The 14,682-nt window shown below is 34.5% G+C and overlaps 2 protein-coding genes across 4 annotated transcripts; both read right to left on the bottom strand.

Moving 5' to 3' along the window:
* Nucleotides 1-3,375: 3,375 nt before the first annotated feature.
* Nucleotides 3,376-5,603, bottom strand: LOC123902961 (COMPASS-like H3K4 histone methylase component WDR5B). The gene is made up of 2 exons (XM_045952805.1): nt 4,769-5,603; nt 3,376-3,836 (listed from the first exon to the last, which is right to left on the bottom strand). The coding sequence occupies exons 1-2, from the start codon at nt 5,426-5,428 to the stop codon at nt 3,546-3,548; spliced, it is 951 nt and encodes a 316-aa protein (XP_045808761.1). The 5' UTR covers nt 5,429-5,603; the 3' UTR covers nt 3,376-3,545.
* Nucleotides 5,604-8,561: 2,958 nt separating this feature from the next.
* On the bottom strand, nt 8,562-14,296 carry LOC123892945 (protein TIME FOR COFFEE-like). Of its 3 annotated transcripts, XM_045943009.1 has the most exons (13): nt 13,937-14,244; nt 13,550-13,852; nt 13,281-13,420; nt 12,984-13,143; nt 12,606-12,864; nt 12,444-12,504; nt 12,263-12,358; nt 11,945-12,182; nt 11,774-11,840; nt 11,586-11,673; nt 11,056-11,430; nt 9,439-10,938; nt 9,217-9,395 (listed from the first exon to the last, which is right to left on the bottom strand). In XM_045943009.1, exons 1-13 carry the CDS (start codon nt 14,022-14,024, stop codon nt 9,363-9,365), a joined length of 3,408 nt encoding a protein of 1,135 aa, XP_045798965.1. In that variant the 5' UTR covers nt 14,025-14,244; the 3' UTR covers nt 9,217-9,362. The 3 variants fall into 3 exon arrangements, with proteins under 3 accessions (XP_045798898.1, XP_045798840.1, XP_045798965.1); XM_045942942.1 differs by having other exon boundaries at nt 8,562-10,938; nt 11,945-12,179; nt 13,937-14,296; XM_045942884.1 differs by having other exon boundaries at nt 8,562-10,938; nt 13,937-14,279.
* Nucleotides 14,297-14,682: the final 386 nt, after the last annotated feature.

Raw genomic sequence — 14,682 nt, 5'->3', positions numbered from 1 at the left:
TTAGGGTTTAAAGTTTGCTTGTGTATACAAGCTTATAATATAAAAGATTATGTGTCTATTGTAAAAAGATAGAATAGTCGGAAATTAGTATATATATATAGCAAAGAACATTATGTTCGAAGAAGCTTCAATATCAAACTCGTTATGAATCCTTATCAATTGAGTATTGTTGTAAGCATTGTTGAGATTTGTGTAACATACAAGAAATACATGATCTAAGCATCCACGTTAAGTACAATTTGGATGTCATAAGAGGAGTGTTCAAAAATTAAGTTGTGTTTTGAAAACCATTTCATTGGTGACAATTTTTGTCATGATTAATATTAAAGTAATCCACCAATTCTAACATATTTCGAGAATGGCATTGGACACTCACAATTTTATATGGCTATCCAAAATTACTAAAATACGATAAACACATAGATTACTAAATATTATTACATAATTTATATAATCAATCCACTTTTTCAGAGTGTATCATGGTCATTTTAATGATTTATGAGTAACACATGAAAAAATGGAAATATCAATCATCAGATTGATCAATTGCATGCTCTCTAAACAATTATTCATTTGATCTTAAATATAATTACAGAGTCATTTGTATTTGATTGAAATTTAAATTAAATACATGTGACTTTTTTTATATTTAAGAAATGAAGTAGAACATGTGAACATGAGTTTGACAATTACATAGATGAAACAATTTCAAAGCAAGTTGTTTCTAAGAAAGAAATTTAACGTTATAAATTTAACATGTATATTTAGACTAAACAAGTGTTAAATGCTGGTAAAAATTGCTTCCAACGACAGATTTTAAAGAAGTTTTATTAAATTTATAAATTAATTGTTAGATGAAATTTTAACAGAAAAAATGAAATGGATATATACCCTTTCTAAACATATTTTTAACACTGAAATAGAAAAAGAAGAGTAATTGAGACAAATCGATTAGTTAAAAGAGAAGTTTCTTGTAAAACAAAATGGTGAAGCAAGACTAGAGGTGGGAATATGCTAGGCGGGCCTACATGACCTTAAGGTTTAGGCTACATAGGTTCAGGTCAGACCAACCTATTTATTTAAATAGAGCAAACCAATATTTTTTTATAAGCTAATTAGTTAAATAGGTCAGGCTGCAGGCCATTAAAAAAAGCCTTTTAGCCTAGGTCGGCCTATTTAAGTCAATATGAATAATATTTTTATTACTATTATTATTTATTAAAATTTGTACTTTCATTAAATTATAAATTTATTAACTTTTTCAGTAGTTTAAGTTTATTAATCTACATTAGTTTTTCATATATATAAATGTATTGTTATAAACTAGAGTTGAAATATGATGACATATATAGTCAAAGTCTCTAAAATATCATGTTAAATATCAAAAAGACATTGGTTTATTAGTTCATAAGTATATTTAAAAATAAATATAATTATTTTATTTAAATATGTTTATGTGAAATAGACTTCTAAAGAGACTAACAAGCCACATAGACTTTCAAAAGACCAGACTTAGGCCTAAAATATAAGCATATGATATGCCATAAACCAGGTTTGGCAAAGCCTAGCTCGGTCTAGCCTATTCCCAGCTCTAAGCAAGACTAACAAAGTTAGATGCATTGGGAAATTTTCTCACATTCATTAATTTTATACATCAATATACTATATTTTATGTTTGTTTAATTGCTATAAATATGATGTAGTTTGGGTTATCCAATATATATATATATATGATGTAGGTTGGCGTCCAAAAAAAGGCATGGATGACCGGTTAAACAACTAATTTAACAAATCATATTTAATGTTTAATACATTACCTTTTTCAAAAAATATTTAATACATTAGTATGCATATTTAATACATGTAAATGAAGGAATATGTATGATTTATTAATATTATAATATTAATTTTTAATAAACTTATATAACTGTTTAATTGCTATCAATATGATTTGCTTAAGGTTGCGCTCAAATAACTTCGACCAAGTTGTTCCTCTAAATCATGAATCCTTTGAGCTTGATGCTGAATTTGGGCATTAAGTTGTTGAACTTTAGCTTGATTTCCAACTTGATCAACAACATGTTCATCTTGAATCGCCAATATGTCATGCTGAAGCTGGTTGATCACTCCATTTTATTCTTAAATAAATGCTTGCAGTGCAACGATTTGATTCTGAGCTTCATGAAGCTCAGCCTGCAACAGTTCGTTATTCTGTGTCGCATCCAAGAACATTCCATGATAACGAGAGATTGTTAGTTTAAAATGAAATCAAAATTTTTGTGTATATTGATAATTACAAGAGACAACAATCAATTAAGACACCAAGGTTATTTTTGGAATTAAACATGACATTTTAGAATATTTAATAATAATAAAAAATAGGCCTCCTGGTCTGTGTTTTTTTTTCAAACCGTTCCTTATATATAGGACCGGAGGGAGTATAAAATTTGTTTATCACAATTTTCATATATTAAATATCACTATTGAAGACCAAACAATGAATTGCTCCAAGTGGTAAGGATTTTGGTCCCCTTAAACATCTGGTCAGGGGTTCGATTCCTTACTTATGTGTATGGAGAAAATTCGGTTGGAAGAGAATATTTCACCTTGTGTGTCCCACAGGTTATCCGACGAAGATTAATCATCGCTAACGGTGATGAAAACTTCGTACCAATATCATAGTACAAAAACAAATATGACTCTTGAAGTCATACATATCAATCACCAAGAAGACTACCATTTACATTCATAACATCACCAACCAATTATAAAATTCAATTTTAAAAATTTAAATTTTAATATTAATAAATCATACATAATAATTCCTTAATTATCAATATGACTTTTTATTCATTGTAAAGATACACTCTTCATTTTTATTTGTTATATTTAATATTTATTTGAAAGTAGACATGAAAACTACAAAGCACCTGGAAACTTTGTTGTTACTTGTAATGCAGTCCTCCATACATTTCTAATTTTAATCACTATATGGTCCTTCCTTAGCCAATAGTTTTGAAATTTTCTCTCCCCAATATTACGCTTTTGTTCCTGGTCAAAAATTCCGAAATTTTTTTACCATTCTAAAACGCGGGCATAATTTTATTTTTCGAAACTTAGATTCAGGGGGCAAAAGTAGAAGTTAGGCACATAAATAGTTGAGGGAAAGGGAAATGTTCATAGTTTTCATTAATTTGAATAAATTTGGATCTGTTAGCTATTATTTTTGTCACTGGTTTTATTTCATGCCACTACAACAACCCTCAAAACAAAAGACTTCTTGAATTCATTTTTAACCTCAGCTTTTGCAGATCTTTGGGTCTGACAGACCATCCGAATGCAATGTCCATAACTTCAAATTTTCTAAAATCATAATTATAGACCCAAAATTGCAAATAATCTAATTATTAATGTATAGTCTAATAACAATTGCTCTATCACGGCGAACTTTTACATCACCATACGATATTCGCATCCCTATAATGCATCGGACTCTAAAAAGAGAGCATTCAACTCTTAAAAACTCGAGACATTTTTGCTATTATTCAAGAATCCTGTACCCAAATCCTCACAGTTTTATCAGCATCAAGGCCAGCAGAAGCAATTTTGTTCTCTATTGGATGGCATGTAACAGATATAACCGTATCTGTATGACCTTCGAGTTTTTGAATCATGTTTTTCCCTTGAAGATCCCACAAATACACACAACGATCTTCTGAACCACTGACAATGTATTTCCCATTTGTTACAGAAAATGTGGAAGTTATGCAGTACACTCTATTCACATGTCCCGAATACATTTTCAAAAACCTCCCAGCAGCATAGTTCCATAATTTCTGCACCAAGGAATTTCATATTCAAGAAAATTATCAAAGAAAACCGCCAGCAATCAACCAAACTAACACTACATTAGCCACTAAAAATTAAACAACAAAAATAGAGAAAACCATCACATTAACCGCAACAAAACCTCAAACAGATCATATTTTCCGATGTTTCAATCCACATAAGGACCACAAAACTCGTAGTGATTACATATACATGTTTGAAAGAGATCCTTTAGATTTACACTCAGGTTTCATATACTTGCTTCCGAGTTTGAATTAGTAAGTTTTCATTTGGCCTTTTTTCTATATTTTTTAAGCAAATAAACTCTAAAATAATGCAAAAGTGAATAATGCCAAACAACTATGCCAAAACTATCTTATTATCAAATTAGATGTGTAACTATATTTACACTAAACAAAATTTACCCTCTCAAATAAAATTTTCAAGCTTACATTATGCAATAACACTGGCATGTACTTTTGGAAGAGATTATGAGAATAACTTGTGAAATATCCAGCGCCCATAAAAACTTGTGAGAATAACTTACCCTAATTCTCTATGAGAATAAATTATGAATAACTTACCCTAATTCTCTATTCAATTGAAGAAAGAACTTACACAAAAGCACTTCTACATCAAGAGCTTAATTAAGTTGTTAATGAAAACATCATATCAATCGATTCCTTATCTAAATACTTCCATGAATTCCATTCAAAACATGCCGGTACACTAATAATTAATCTCAGTTATTTTTCACTTTGTAAGCACATTCCAAAAAAATTCTAAATTTCTGCAATCTACATGAACTAAAAATCACAAACTAAGCCAAAAAAAGGTAAAAACATACAGAAAATTTCAAAAATAACTATGAGCATGATTGATTATGAAACTGTAGTATAAATATGAGAAAGAAACAACATAATGAAGAAAAAAAACTCACAAGGGTATCATTGAGAGTAGCAACGAGTATGAATTTTCCATTAGGGGAGAATTTGGCGAAGGAAACAGCAGGAACCTTATCATCAATGAGAGTTTTCAACGGAGCACCAGAATTTGTATCCCAAATCTTACAAGAACCATCATGACTACCAGAAACGATGAGAGAACCGTCGCGATTGAAGTGAACGGAGGTAACAGGCATAGTATGAGCTTTAATAGCATGAATACACTTCCCAGTTTTCACTTCCCAAACTCTAACGGTTTCATCGAACGAACCAGAAACGATGAAATTGGACTGAGGATCAAAATTGACGCAGAAAACAACGTGTGTGTGGCCACGGAGAGTTTTGACACAGTCACCGCTGTTGGCGTCCCAAATGCGGAGGGTACGGTCGTCGGAGGCGGAGCAGATGTAGTGGGAATCGGATGACCAGGCAATATCGGAGATACCTTCGGAGTGGCCGGTGAGACGGTGGAGGAGATAGAGGGTGGTGGAGGACCAAATAATTAGGGTTTTGTCGAGGGAACCGGAGGCGAGGAGTTTACCGTCGTTGGAGAATTTGACGGAGGAAACGGCGCGAGTGTGTGCCGTTAGGGTTTTGAGGTGACGGTACGGTTTGAATGGTTGGTTGCCGTTGCTGCTAGTCGTACTCGTCGCCATTGATTCACTTCGTCTTCTCCGTCTCCCTCGTTGTTTTTTTTTGCTTTCTTTGGTTTTTCAATTGAATGTCTAATTTCCACCGAAATTCTGAAGTCCAAACAGAGGACTTTGTGTGTTATATAGGGTTGCCTCTATCTTCGGCTACTATATTCTCCGATTTTAAAGAAACTCCAACAACAAATATTATTATTGTATACTAGTATTATAATTCACACTATAATAATATATATTTAACTCACCAAAAAAAAAATATATATATATATATATATATATATATATATATATATATATATATATATATATATATATATATATATATATTTAGATAAATATTTAAGTAAGAAAAAATTTAATAAATATTAGACAGTTTGATTTGATTTTTTTTTTTGACACACAATTTGATTTGATTGATCTCACCATATGCATAAAATCTAAACTATGAAAATAAGTATACAAGCATGCAAACATACAATTGAGCTTCGGTCCTCTTTTGTAAAAAAATAAGTCATACTTGGTCATTAAAACATTTCAAGTTCAAATGATGCATTAAACGTTGAACAGACCTTGAAATCATCAATAAATGTCTATGAACTTATACTTGTAGAAATAAATCAAGAAATCAACATTCTAAAAACCTAACAAATCAAGAACAACAAAAAATCAAGAAATAAATATTCAACAGTAACAATCAAATAACAAATCCACAACAACAATGTCAACATATCAAGATCAAAATCTGAATTCGTAAATCAACAACCAACATCACAATAAATAAATAAAAATCAGAAATCAATTATCTCACAATAAATCAACCTCGCAATCAGAATTCATAAACTAATAACCTCACAAGAAATCAACAACCAACCACACAATACATCAAATCAAGAAGATAATTTGTTGTCGAACTTAAAGTGAGTCAATGATTAAGGTGGGACGAAAGAGAGAAGAGTTGGAAGGCACAATGAGGTGAAACATGAGAGAGAGAACTTGTTGACCACCAGCGGGGAAATGAGGTGTGACAGAGATATGAGTTTGTGGCCAAGGCGGTATAATAAGGACATAAGCCTGAGGCGCCGTCAAGGTTGAGACTCTCAAGAGAGAGAGAAGATAATTGTTGAGAAGGTAGGGTTTTTAAGTTTTTTGTAATTGATTAGTACTCGCTCCGGTCATTTTATAAGAGACAATTCACATTTCTTGATGTATATAGTCTAGGTACACAAATTATTCAATGAATCTAGAAAGATGAATTGTCTCTTATAAAAGGCACCAGATGAAGCATATAGTAAGGGTGTAACTGTAATTTCCCCTATTATTTATTTTAATGGGGTGGTTGTCCAATCCATACGGAGTTCCGTCCCTATCTACAATTAACTAATATAGCACGTGACTTGTAGACATGACTCTAAGGACGAATGCAGGCTATAGCAAATGGGGGCTCAAGCCTTCACCAAAAAATATATTTTTCCTTTAATATTAGTAAATTATTGTTCTTTTTAAGCCTCCATGACTATGTCTATTATCCACAGTCACCATAAATTTATCTTCTTATTTTTAATTAAATTTTCATTACTCTAACTTTTCAATTTTTACGCACATTCTCTCTTAAATTTACTCTTCTCTCTCAATTCATCAAAACATCAACTTCTTCTCTCCCAAAATTTTCAAAATTAAAATTACTTACGCTACATGATATCAACAATGTTACAAGATAGATCGAACAAATTAACCATCTTATCTATTGAAAATGAGATGTTAGAATTTATTGAGTTTTGAGCATAAAACTTTGATAAGTGACTTTGCAGTTCAAAAGGTTGGAAGATAAATATAAAAAATTAATAATGTACGTATAATATAAAAAAAAATTATTTTTTTTTTCTTAAGCCCCAAAATTTCTATAGACGTCCCTGCTTGTATACATCCATATTGTCATTGTAAAAACTATCAACAACTCGTTTAGAATCTGAGTAAAAAGATCGCAAGCTTCACATTCTTCCACTGAACACAAAGAAGAGAAGCATTATGTATGTCTTAACAAAATTTCCATTATCATCTCCCACAAACATTCTCATGTCAAATTGCCAATAGGATTTTGTTCAGTAGAGAAAGAAGCGTCATTGTTTAGTTGCATTTGAACCTTTATGTGGATGGTTTACACCACAATGCATTGTTGCTGCTCACATCAACAATCTCCCACAATTTCATATTACAACATCTCCAAAAACTCTCTACAATAACATAGCTACACAAGTGTGATGAAGGAAATTTTCAAAGCCTTGAAAGAATGGAAAATGAGGTGCTCAAAACTATCAGAAGATTCCGATAGATTATTCAGCAATCCACATAACCAATGTTGCCCGTCTACCTTGAAACATTTGAAGAAACTATGCCAGTTATTTTAACCTCCTGATTACAACAAACACTTGTCATCATGCAAGCAACTCATTTGCTGCTTGTTTGTTGTTGCCAGCGTAATTTACGACAGTTCACACCTCAGAAAATTCTTAACCAACGTCAGAACTTGAAAACTCCAGATTAAATTCCATCTGCGCTGCTGAGTTAGACTGTCAATATCAACAAGTGAACTTCAGGGTATTCTTCATGGCTTGCCTATAGCTTGAGCCTTGAGGCTGTGGTATCCAGAAATTTTTGTTAAAATTTCATCTTCTGAATGGTGGTTGTTTCGATGCTCATTTGCAAGCACTAAAAGGACCAGGGAGGAACTATCCATTGAAAGCATGTCTTCCAAGAAGCCAATCAAAGTAGCTCATGGTTTAATTCCCCTAATTGTATTCATCTTTCTCTACTCACTGATGTAACTCTGGTGGCTTTTCTAAAGCTTTTTACTTGTTTGTTCTTGCCTTTCATAAAAAAAAGTTAAGCTACAAATGAACTTAACCCCAGAAAAAAGTGACAGCTGATATTAAGAACAACTAAACAGACAAATCCAAAAATATCCATAGAAAACTAAAAGTTGAGACATCTGTATAACATTGAAATTAAACTGCCCGTAAACTGTGAGCTATGCTTTCAGGATATTGAGATTGCGTTAAATAAAGAATCATGCAACATGAAAGCAAAAAGCAAAGAAATGAACCAGACATTCACATAATTGTGCTTGTAGGAGAAGTAAAAATGAAAGAAATAATTGCAGCTTTTTCATTAATGAATTAATATAGTAAGTACATCTCATGTGGGAGACAAAAAAAAATCATATATACATATTAATAGAATACCTTTTCTATGTTAAATTAATTAGACCCCACTACAATGTTGAAGCTTACAAGAAGCTAACCAACCAAGAAATATGACATTATAACGAGAGGTCCCTACTTTTTCAAAATTTCAGGCCCAATAGATTCCAACTTCCTTTCATTATCCACCATTTCTGTCAATTCCCACCAGCAAGCAACTGTGGTATCATACGTCGGTCCTATCACCTCATTAAATTTCAATTGAGTGTATCCCACATTATCATTGCTACCTAAGTAAAAGAACGACAAGTGAAACTCTAGGACCTGGCTGCTATGAGAAAACCTGTGTACCTTCCATGAGTGTGATATAAGCTACATGGACTTTTTCCTTCAAATTTACATGCGACCTTGATGAATGTGGAGAACCACCACAAGGACGGTAACATACCCAACAACTGCAGTTTGAACATGAAGCAGTAGCAGCAACAACCTCAAGAATATTCTGATTACAAAAGATTATGAGTGGAATTGGAGACAATATATACTGCCTTGTTACAGGATACAATTTGATTTCTATTAATTCAGCTCAGATAGATGGCTGAGACCTGAGCTTAATATTGATGGAACATTTCTCCCACAAACTGGGGAAGATTTTTGGCTACTCCCAGCAGAAGAATTCTCAGGTTGTTGCAACTGTGAAATGTTCGCTGACGAATCGATTTTCCAACCTTCCGAATTTGGCTTCAAGTTTCCCCCATTAAATGGAGGTCCTGCAGCTTTTGTACACAAATGCTGGCTGTTATTGAGTTGATGTTGCACTTCAGGTGGCAGAGAAGTTGTGTAATCTCCCCCAAAAGAAATTTGCATATGACCCTGTGAAAACCTTCCTTTCTCCGAAACATTTTTGGTGGTTGGAGTCTTGGATGTTATACTAGATGTGTGATGAACATGAGAACCTGTGGTTCTTCCCGTAATCTTAGAATGAGAAGTTTGGTTAGAACTTTTGCATTGAGAATGACTTTGTAACAAAATGGGGACGTTGTTTGCAAACTTTGTGGCAGAAGCGGTATTGGTGGATGAAGCTTTATTTCGATTAGCCGTGGAATGTTGATGCTGTTGCACACCATGTTGTTTCTGAAGCTGAAGCAATTGTGATGACTGTTGAGAACTTGAAGTATTACTGGAAAAAGGCATGGTTGTTATCACAGTTGAAGCAACGGAGTGACTAGGCCAACATCCATTTGAAGGAGATAGCACAAAGTTAATATTCTTTGACGAATTATCAAAAACAAGGGTGGTTGGCCCATTAGTTGACGACTTACCATGAGTGGTTTTCTTTTCATCATCTTGGTGGGAGGAATTCCCTCCTCTCTTTTCTACAGTAATTGAACAAGCCTTCTGCTGAACATTATGAGGTGCACTTGCGGTTTGATATCCTTGCCGTGCAACATCAGGAAGGCTTTGAATTACCAGTGGGTTCTGTTTCATGGATGAGAAGTTAAGGTTTGAAGGAAGATTGGTTCCATTAAATGAAGCAAATGATACTGCAAATGCTTGAGATGGTACAACTTCAACTCCACCCTTTGAAACCTGTTGCTGCTTGTCACCAAAGTTTCCGCTGTTGCCACCAACAATATCGGATGTTGCACATGGCTTGAAAGAAAAGTTCACTGGCTGAACTGGAATTGTGTAGTTCTGCCCTTGCAAATTCTTTAGGGGGTAAGATGTTAAATTAGCAACAGATGTTACATTCTTTTCATTCACCTCAGTCTCTTGCTTGTGAGGGCGTGACTGTAGAGTCTGTTGCTTTTGTGACTGTCGTTCCGCAGATGTGGAGTTCAAGATATTATTACCATTTAGTTGCGCACCATGCGACTGCATATGAGAAGATGAACTACTTGATGTCTGTGCAGTAAGATAACTTGGTTGCACACCGAGTAAATGTGGGTGCTGTTGTGGATGCTGAAGAGGATGGAATATTTGAGAAGAGTACAAAGGCCCACCGAGTATATGTGTTGTTTGTGCAGAGCTTGCACCTCTGATTGCTGCAGTTGCTCCAAGAGAATTAGTTGAAATGGGGAACGAATACCCGTTATTGTGAACTATTGTTGCATAAGGAGAATTATTGGCTGAAAATTGAGGGTAGCTAAAGCTCATTGCAGTAGCAGCAGCTGGCAAAGTTGAGTTGGTACAAGGAGATCCGGCAACTGAACTCTGGGACCTATTATATGAGGATGCATTGTTAGAAGAATTCACACCTCCTGCCTGATTAGTAGCTGCTGCAACTGATGCTTGAGAAAATAAGAAAGCAGGACCATGCTGCATTCAAAATTATAGCACATTACTTTAGAAAAAGACCCATCTGAGCATATGTAAAATGGATATTAACACCTTATTTTTCAACTGTATAGAAGCAATAAAATGATAAGACCATACCACTAGATTCCCAGTTGATCCGGGGTGTGGACCCCGTTGTAGCACAAACTGCATCTTATGTACTGGATTGACATAATTAGAACCTTCAGTTGCAGTGAGATTATGATTACCTGTGGCAGCCAACCCTTTCTCTTGTGTACCATTTTGGTCAGAACTCGGCAAGTGTTTCTGAGATTGCTTGTTAACGACCATACTTTCTGCTGAGATAAGACAGTTGACATTGTTGGTTTTTGTGGCACAAAGTGAACCAGAGCCAATAATTGCTGGCAAGAGGGGGTTCATCTTTGTCAACTTCTGGTGTAGGATGTTACGAGCAATGCGATAATGGGTTGCACATCTCTTAGGTTGTGATTCAGAGAGAGCAAAATCCACATGCTGCATGTTTGAATTATGAAGGGAATTATTAACCATACTGTTACATGTAGATAGGTGTAGGATACTAGTATATCAGATTATTGGTACTAGCGAGAATAAAGAAAGGACTCAGATGATCACAGGTAGAAGAACAAAATTGCGAGAAGTTATAATACCTGTGTGGTTGTTGATGATCCTGTAGTTTTACTTGTCTTCACAGCTGTCTGCAAGGGCGGCGTGTATCTGCCAATCATAATCATTGACCTGAGCAAAGTCACATTAAAGATATGAACATTATTAGGTAAGTTTAGAGAGGTTAAGAATGAAGAAAAAGCATATTCTTCAAAATATGGCGATCTAATACCCAATAGGAGAGAGACTGCTTGGCGGTCCTGATACAACTGCTGATAGAGGCGCTGAACTGGAATGATCTGAATAAGGAAAGAAACATAAGAGACTTCTACACAATCAACAAATATCAAAATCAGAGTTGTTACTCATCCTGTATTATTAAAATCAAAATTGAAAAACTTACCAATTTTCTCCATTTTGGGATTTGACAATGCAGTAGGTTGTTCCTTATACCTATCCTGCTCTTCTAATTTATTGTTTATCTTTATGTCATTGTTTGGCATCTCCAAATAATGTTTTAGCACATCCAACTTATCCTTAAACGCGGCCATCTTTGCCGTGTCTTCAATTTCTTCAGGAACTTTCTCTACTGTGACTAGCATTTCCACCTTGTCTTCAACCTTGATACTAGCTTCGCTCTTCTGCATCAGAAGTTCTAAGTTGGAGTACAGAAAAACGGGACAGTAAAAAAAATGCAAGATTTATAGTCAAACCTACTCACCATTTCTAAGTCCGGAGCCAATTTTTTTATTTCTGATGTCAAATTACCCCGTGACAAGTCATTCCCTTTTGGGGACAACATCTTAGGAGGGGGAGCCTGTTAAAAAAAGGCACTCTTCAGCTATTTGACAGTAAAAAACAAAGGGAAATGTAATTGGAATGTGAATAAGAAGGATCCTCACCATCAAATCTATGTCAAACTTGCCTACTCTCTGGGTTTTATCTTCCGGAACAATAGACATCCTAATAAATTGAAACCCAGGAAAATAAGGTCTTAGATCAGCTATCCAATATAAGTGTGTTCAAGAGCAATACAATAAAAATTATTATTCATTGGTGCTCACTCTCTAGTAGATGCAGAATCCTGTTTATCAGCTTCCAAATTGGAACATGATTGCGACCCCCATGTGGTTGATAAAGGCCTTCCATCTGCTCCAGCACCGGAATTCACTTTGTCTTCGCCAATGTCCTCTTTAGGAACCTCTGATGATCCCTTTTCATGACAAGTAGAATTACCATGATGACTGCCCACACCCGCAGGTTTCTCACCCTGAACTCTAGCCAACTCTTCAGTTGAATTGCAGTCTTTCGATTTATTCTTCTCTGGTGATAAAAAATGCCATTTAAAATCGGTCAAAACACACACATACACACATATATAAACAAACAAACAAACAAACAAACAAAGAATAACGAGAAAAACTCCAAAAATTCAAACTCACCAGCATCTGTAGAGGTGTTGTGATTAATGGTTGGTTCAACTTTTTGTGATGAAGAGTCATGGTTCTTGGAAGTCCTCAAACCGTACAGAAGCTCTGCTATCTCAATCTCCATCTCTGATGAAGACAATTCCGATGTCTTCCCAACTTCACCAGTAGCTTCCTGCAAATAACATACAAATGAAAATTGAAAATTTAGTCCTTCAAATTCAAACATGTTAAATAAAGTTCTAATTCAAACATTGAAAAAAGTTCTAATTCAAACATATTAAAAAAACAAAAAAAAAAACTTGAGCAGACCATGTTCTGCTGAACAGAAACACTCTTAGAAGGCGACGCCGACGGCTCAACGCTTCGTCTCCCCGGGGAATTCGCCCGTAAAATCTGCTTCTCCCCGCCGCCGCCGGAGATCCAACTTTCTTGCGTCCTTTTCACTGAAGCTGCGGAAAAACACAAACACAATAAAAGTATAAAACTCAGTCTACTGAGAAAAAAAAAAACAAAGTTGAATAGAGTGAAAAAAGAAAAACAATGAAATATACGAAAAACCGCATTTGAATTATATCAACCTGAACGAGCCTTCCTTGGAACTACGACACCGATCATCTCGTCGGTTCTCTTCAACGGCGTAAATTTCCGGCGATGATTTTGATCGGAGACAAACGACGTCGTATTTGGCAAACAGATCCGCGATAAACCAGCATCTCGAGCATGATCGTCCAGTTCATTTCCGAACCTGTCTTCAGTGCTTCGTTCTCCTTCGTCTCCGTAAGAGTGAGAGCTTCTTCTCCTCTTACTCCTATTCAACGAATCTCTATCGTGATTCCTTCCTCTCTTACTCGGTACTTCCTTCAACTCCACTGTTTCTTCCTCTGTCAGAGATGAAAAATTTATCTGTATAAAAAACCACAAATAGACGTAAAGAGAAAACAGAAGAGAATCGTTCAAATACATACCGGAAGAATCTCTGAGAGTAATATTTCGATGTTTTCGTTTGAGAAATCCATTGATTGAAGCTATGGATGATCTTCTAGTTTTATCCATGAGATTCTGAATTCTTCTCTCATGTAATCAAAATCAGTGCGAATTAGTTACCGATAGAAATGGCGGTTTGTTACCGGAAAATCACCGTCTACGGTGGTTGTTTAATTTGGTAGGGATGAGACAGAGGCTTTGTGAAAGGAGTACTACGGCACTTGTTCTGTGTCTCTCTCATTCTGATTGTGGCCTTTTTATTTTAGTTTGATTACGTTTGCTTTATTCATGGGGGGAATTATTAAATGCATGATTGTATTTAATAATAATCTGATCTTCCCTTTTTTAATAAGTATTCTCCATTAAAAAATTAAAGATGGTGGCGTGTAAGGTTTGAATATTTTTTTTTTCGATAAGAGGTTGGACACTTTATTAACAAAATATTAAGTATATAATTTTTTATGATAAAATTACTTTTTTTAATAAAAAATTTATTAATTAATCGTTAGTTGGTTTAATGGTTATTGACGTTGAACTTAATATGAAGGACCACGATTATATTACACGCAACTGCGATCGAGAGGAGACAACCACTTGATGTTGGAACTGACCCTCGAACCAGATTTAACTGGTGGTAAAAAAAATGATTACGTCAATAAACAAATGATAAAATTAATTTTCTAAGAATTTTTTTTATTAAATGAGGGTCAAAGCCAAAATAAGAATT

The sequence above is a fragment of the Trifolium pratense genome, linkage group LG1 (genome assembly GCF_020283565.1).
Source record: "Trifolium pratense cultivar HEN17-A07 linkage group LG1, ARS_RC_1.1, whole genome shotgun sequence".
Lineage (NCBI taxonomy): Eukaryota > Viridiplantae > Streptophyta > Magnoliopsida > Fabales > Fabaceae > Trifolium > Trifolium pratense.
This window is presented reverse-complemented; position numbering and strand designations above follow the sequence as displayed.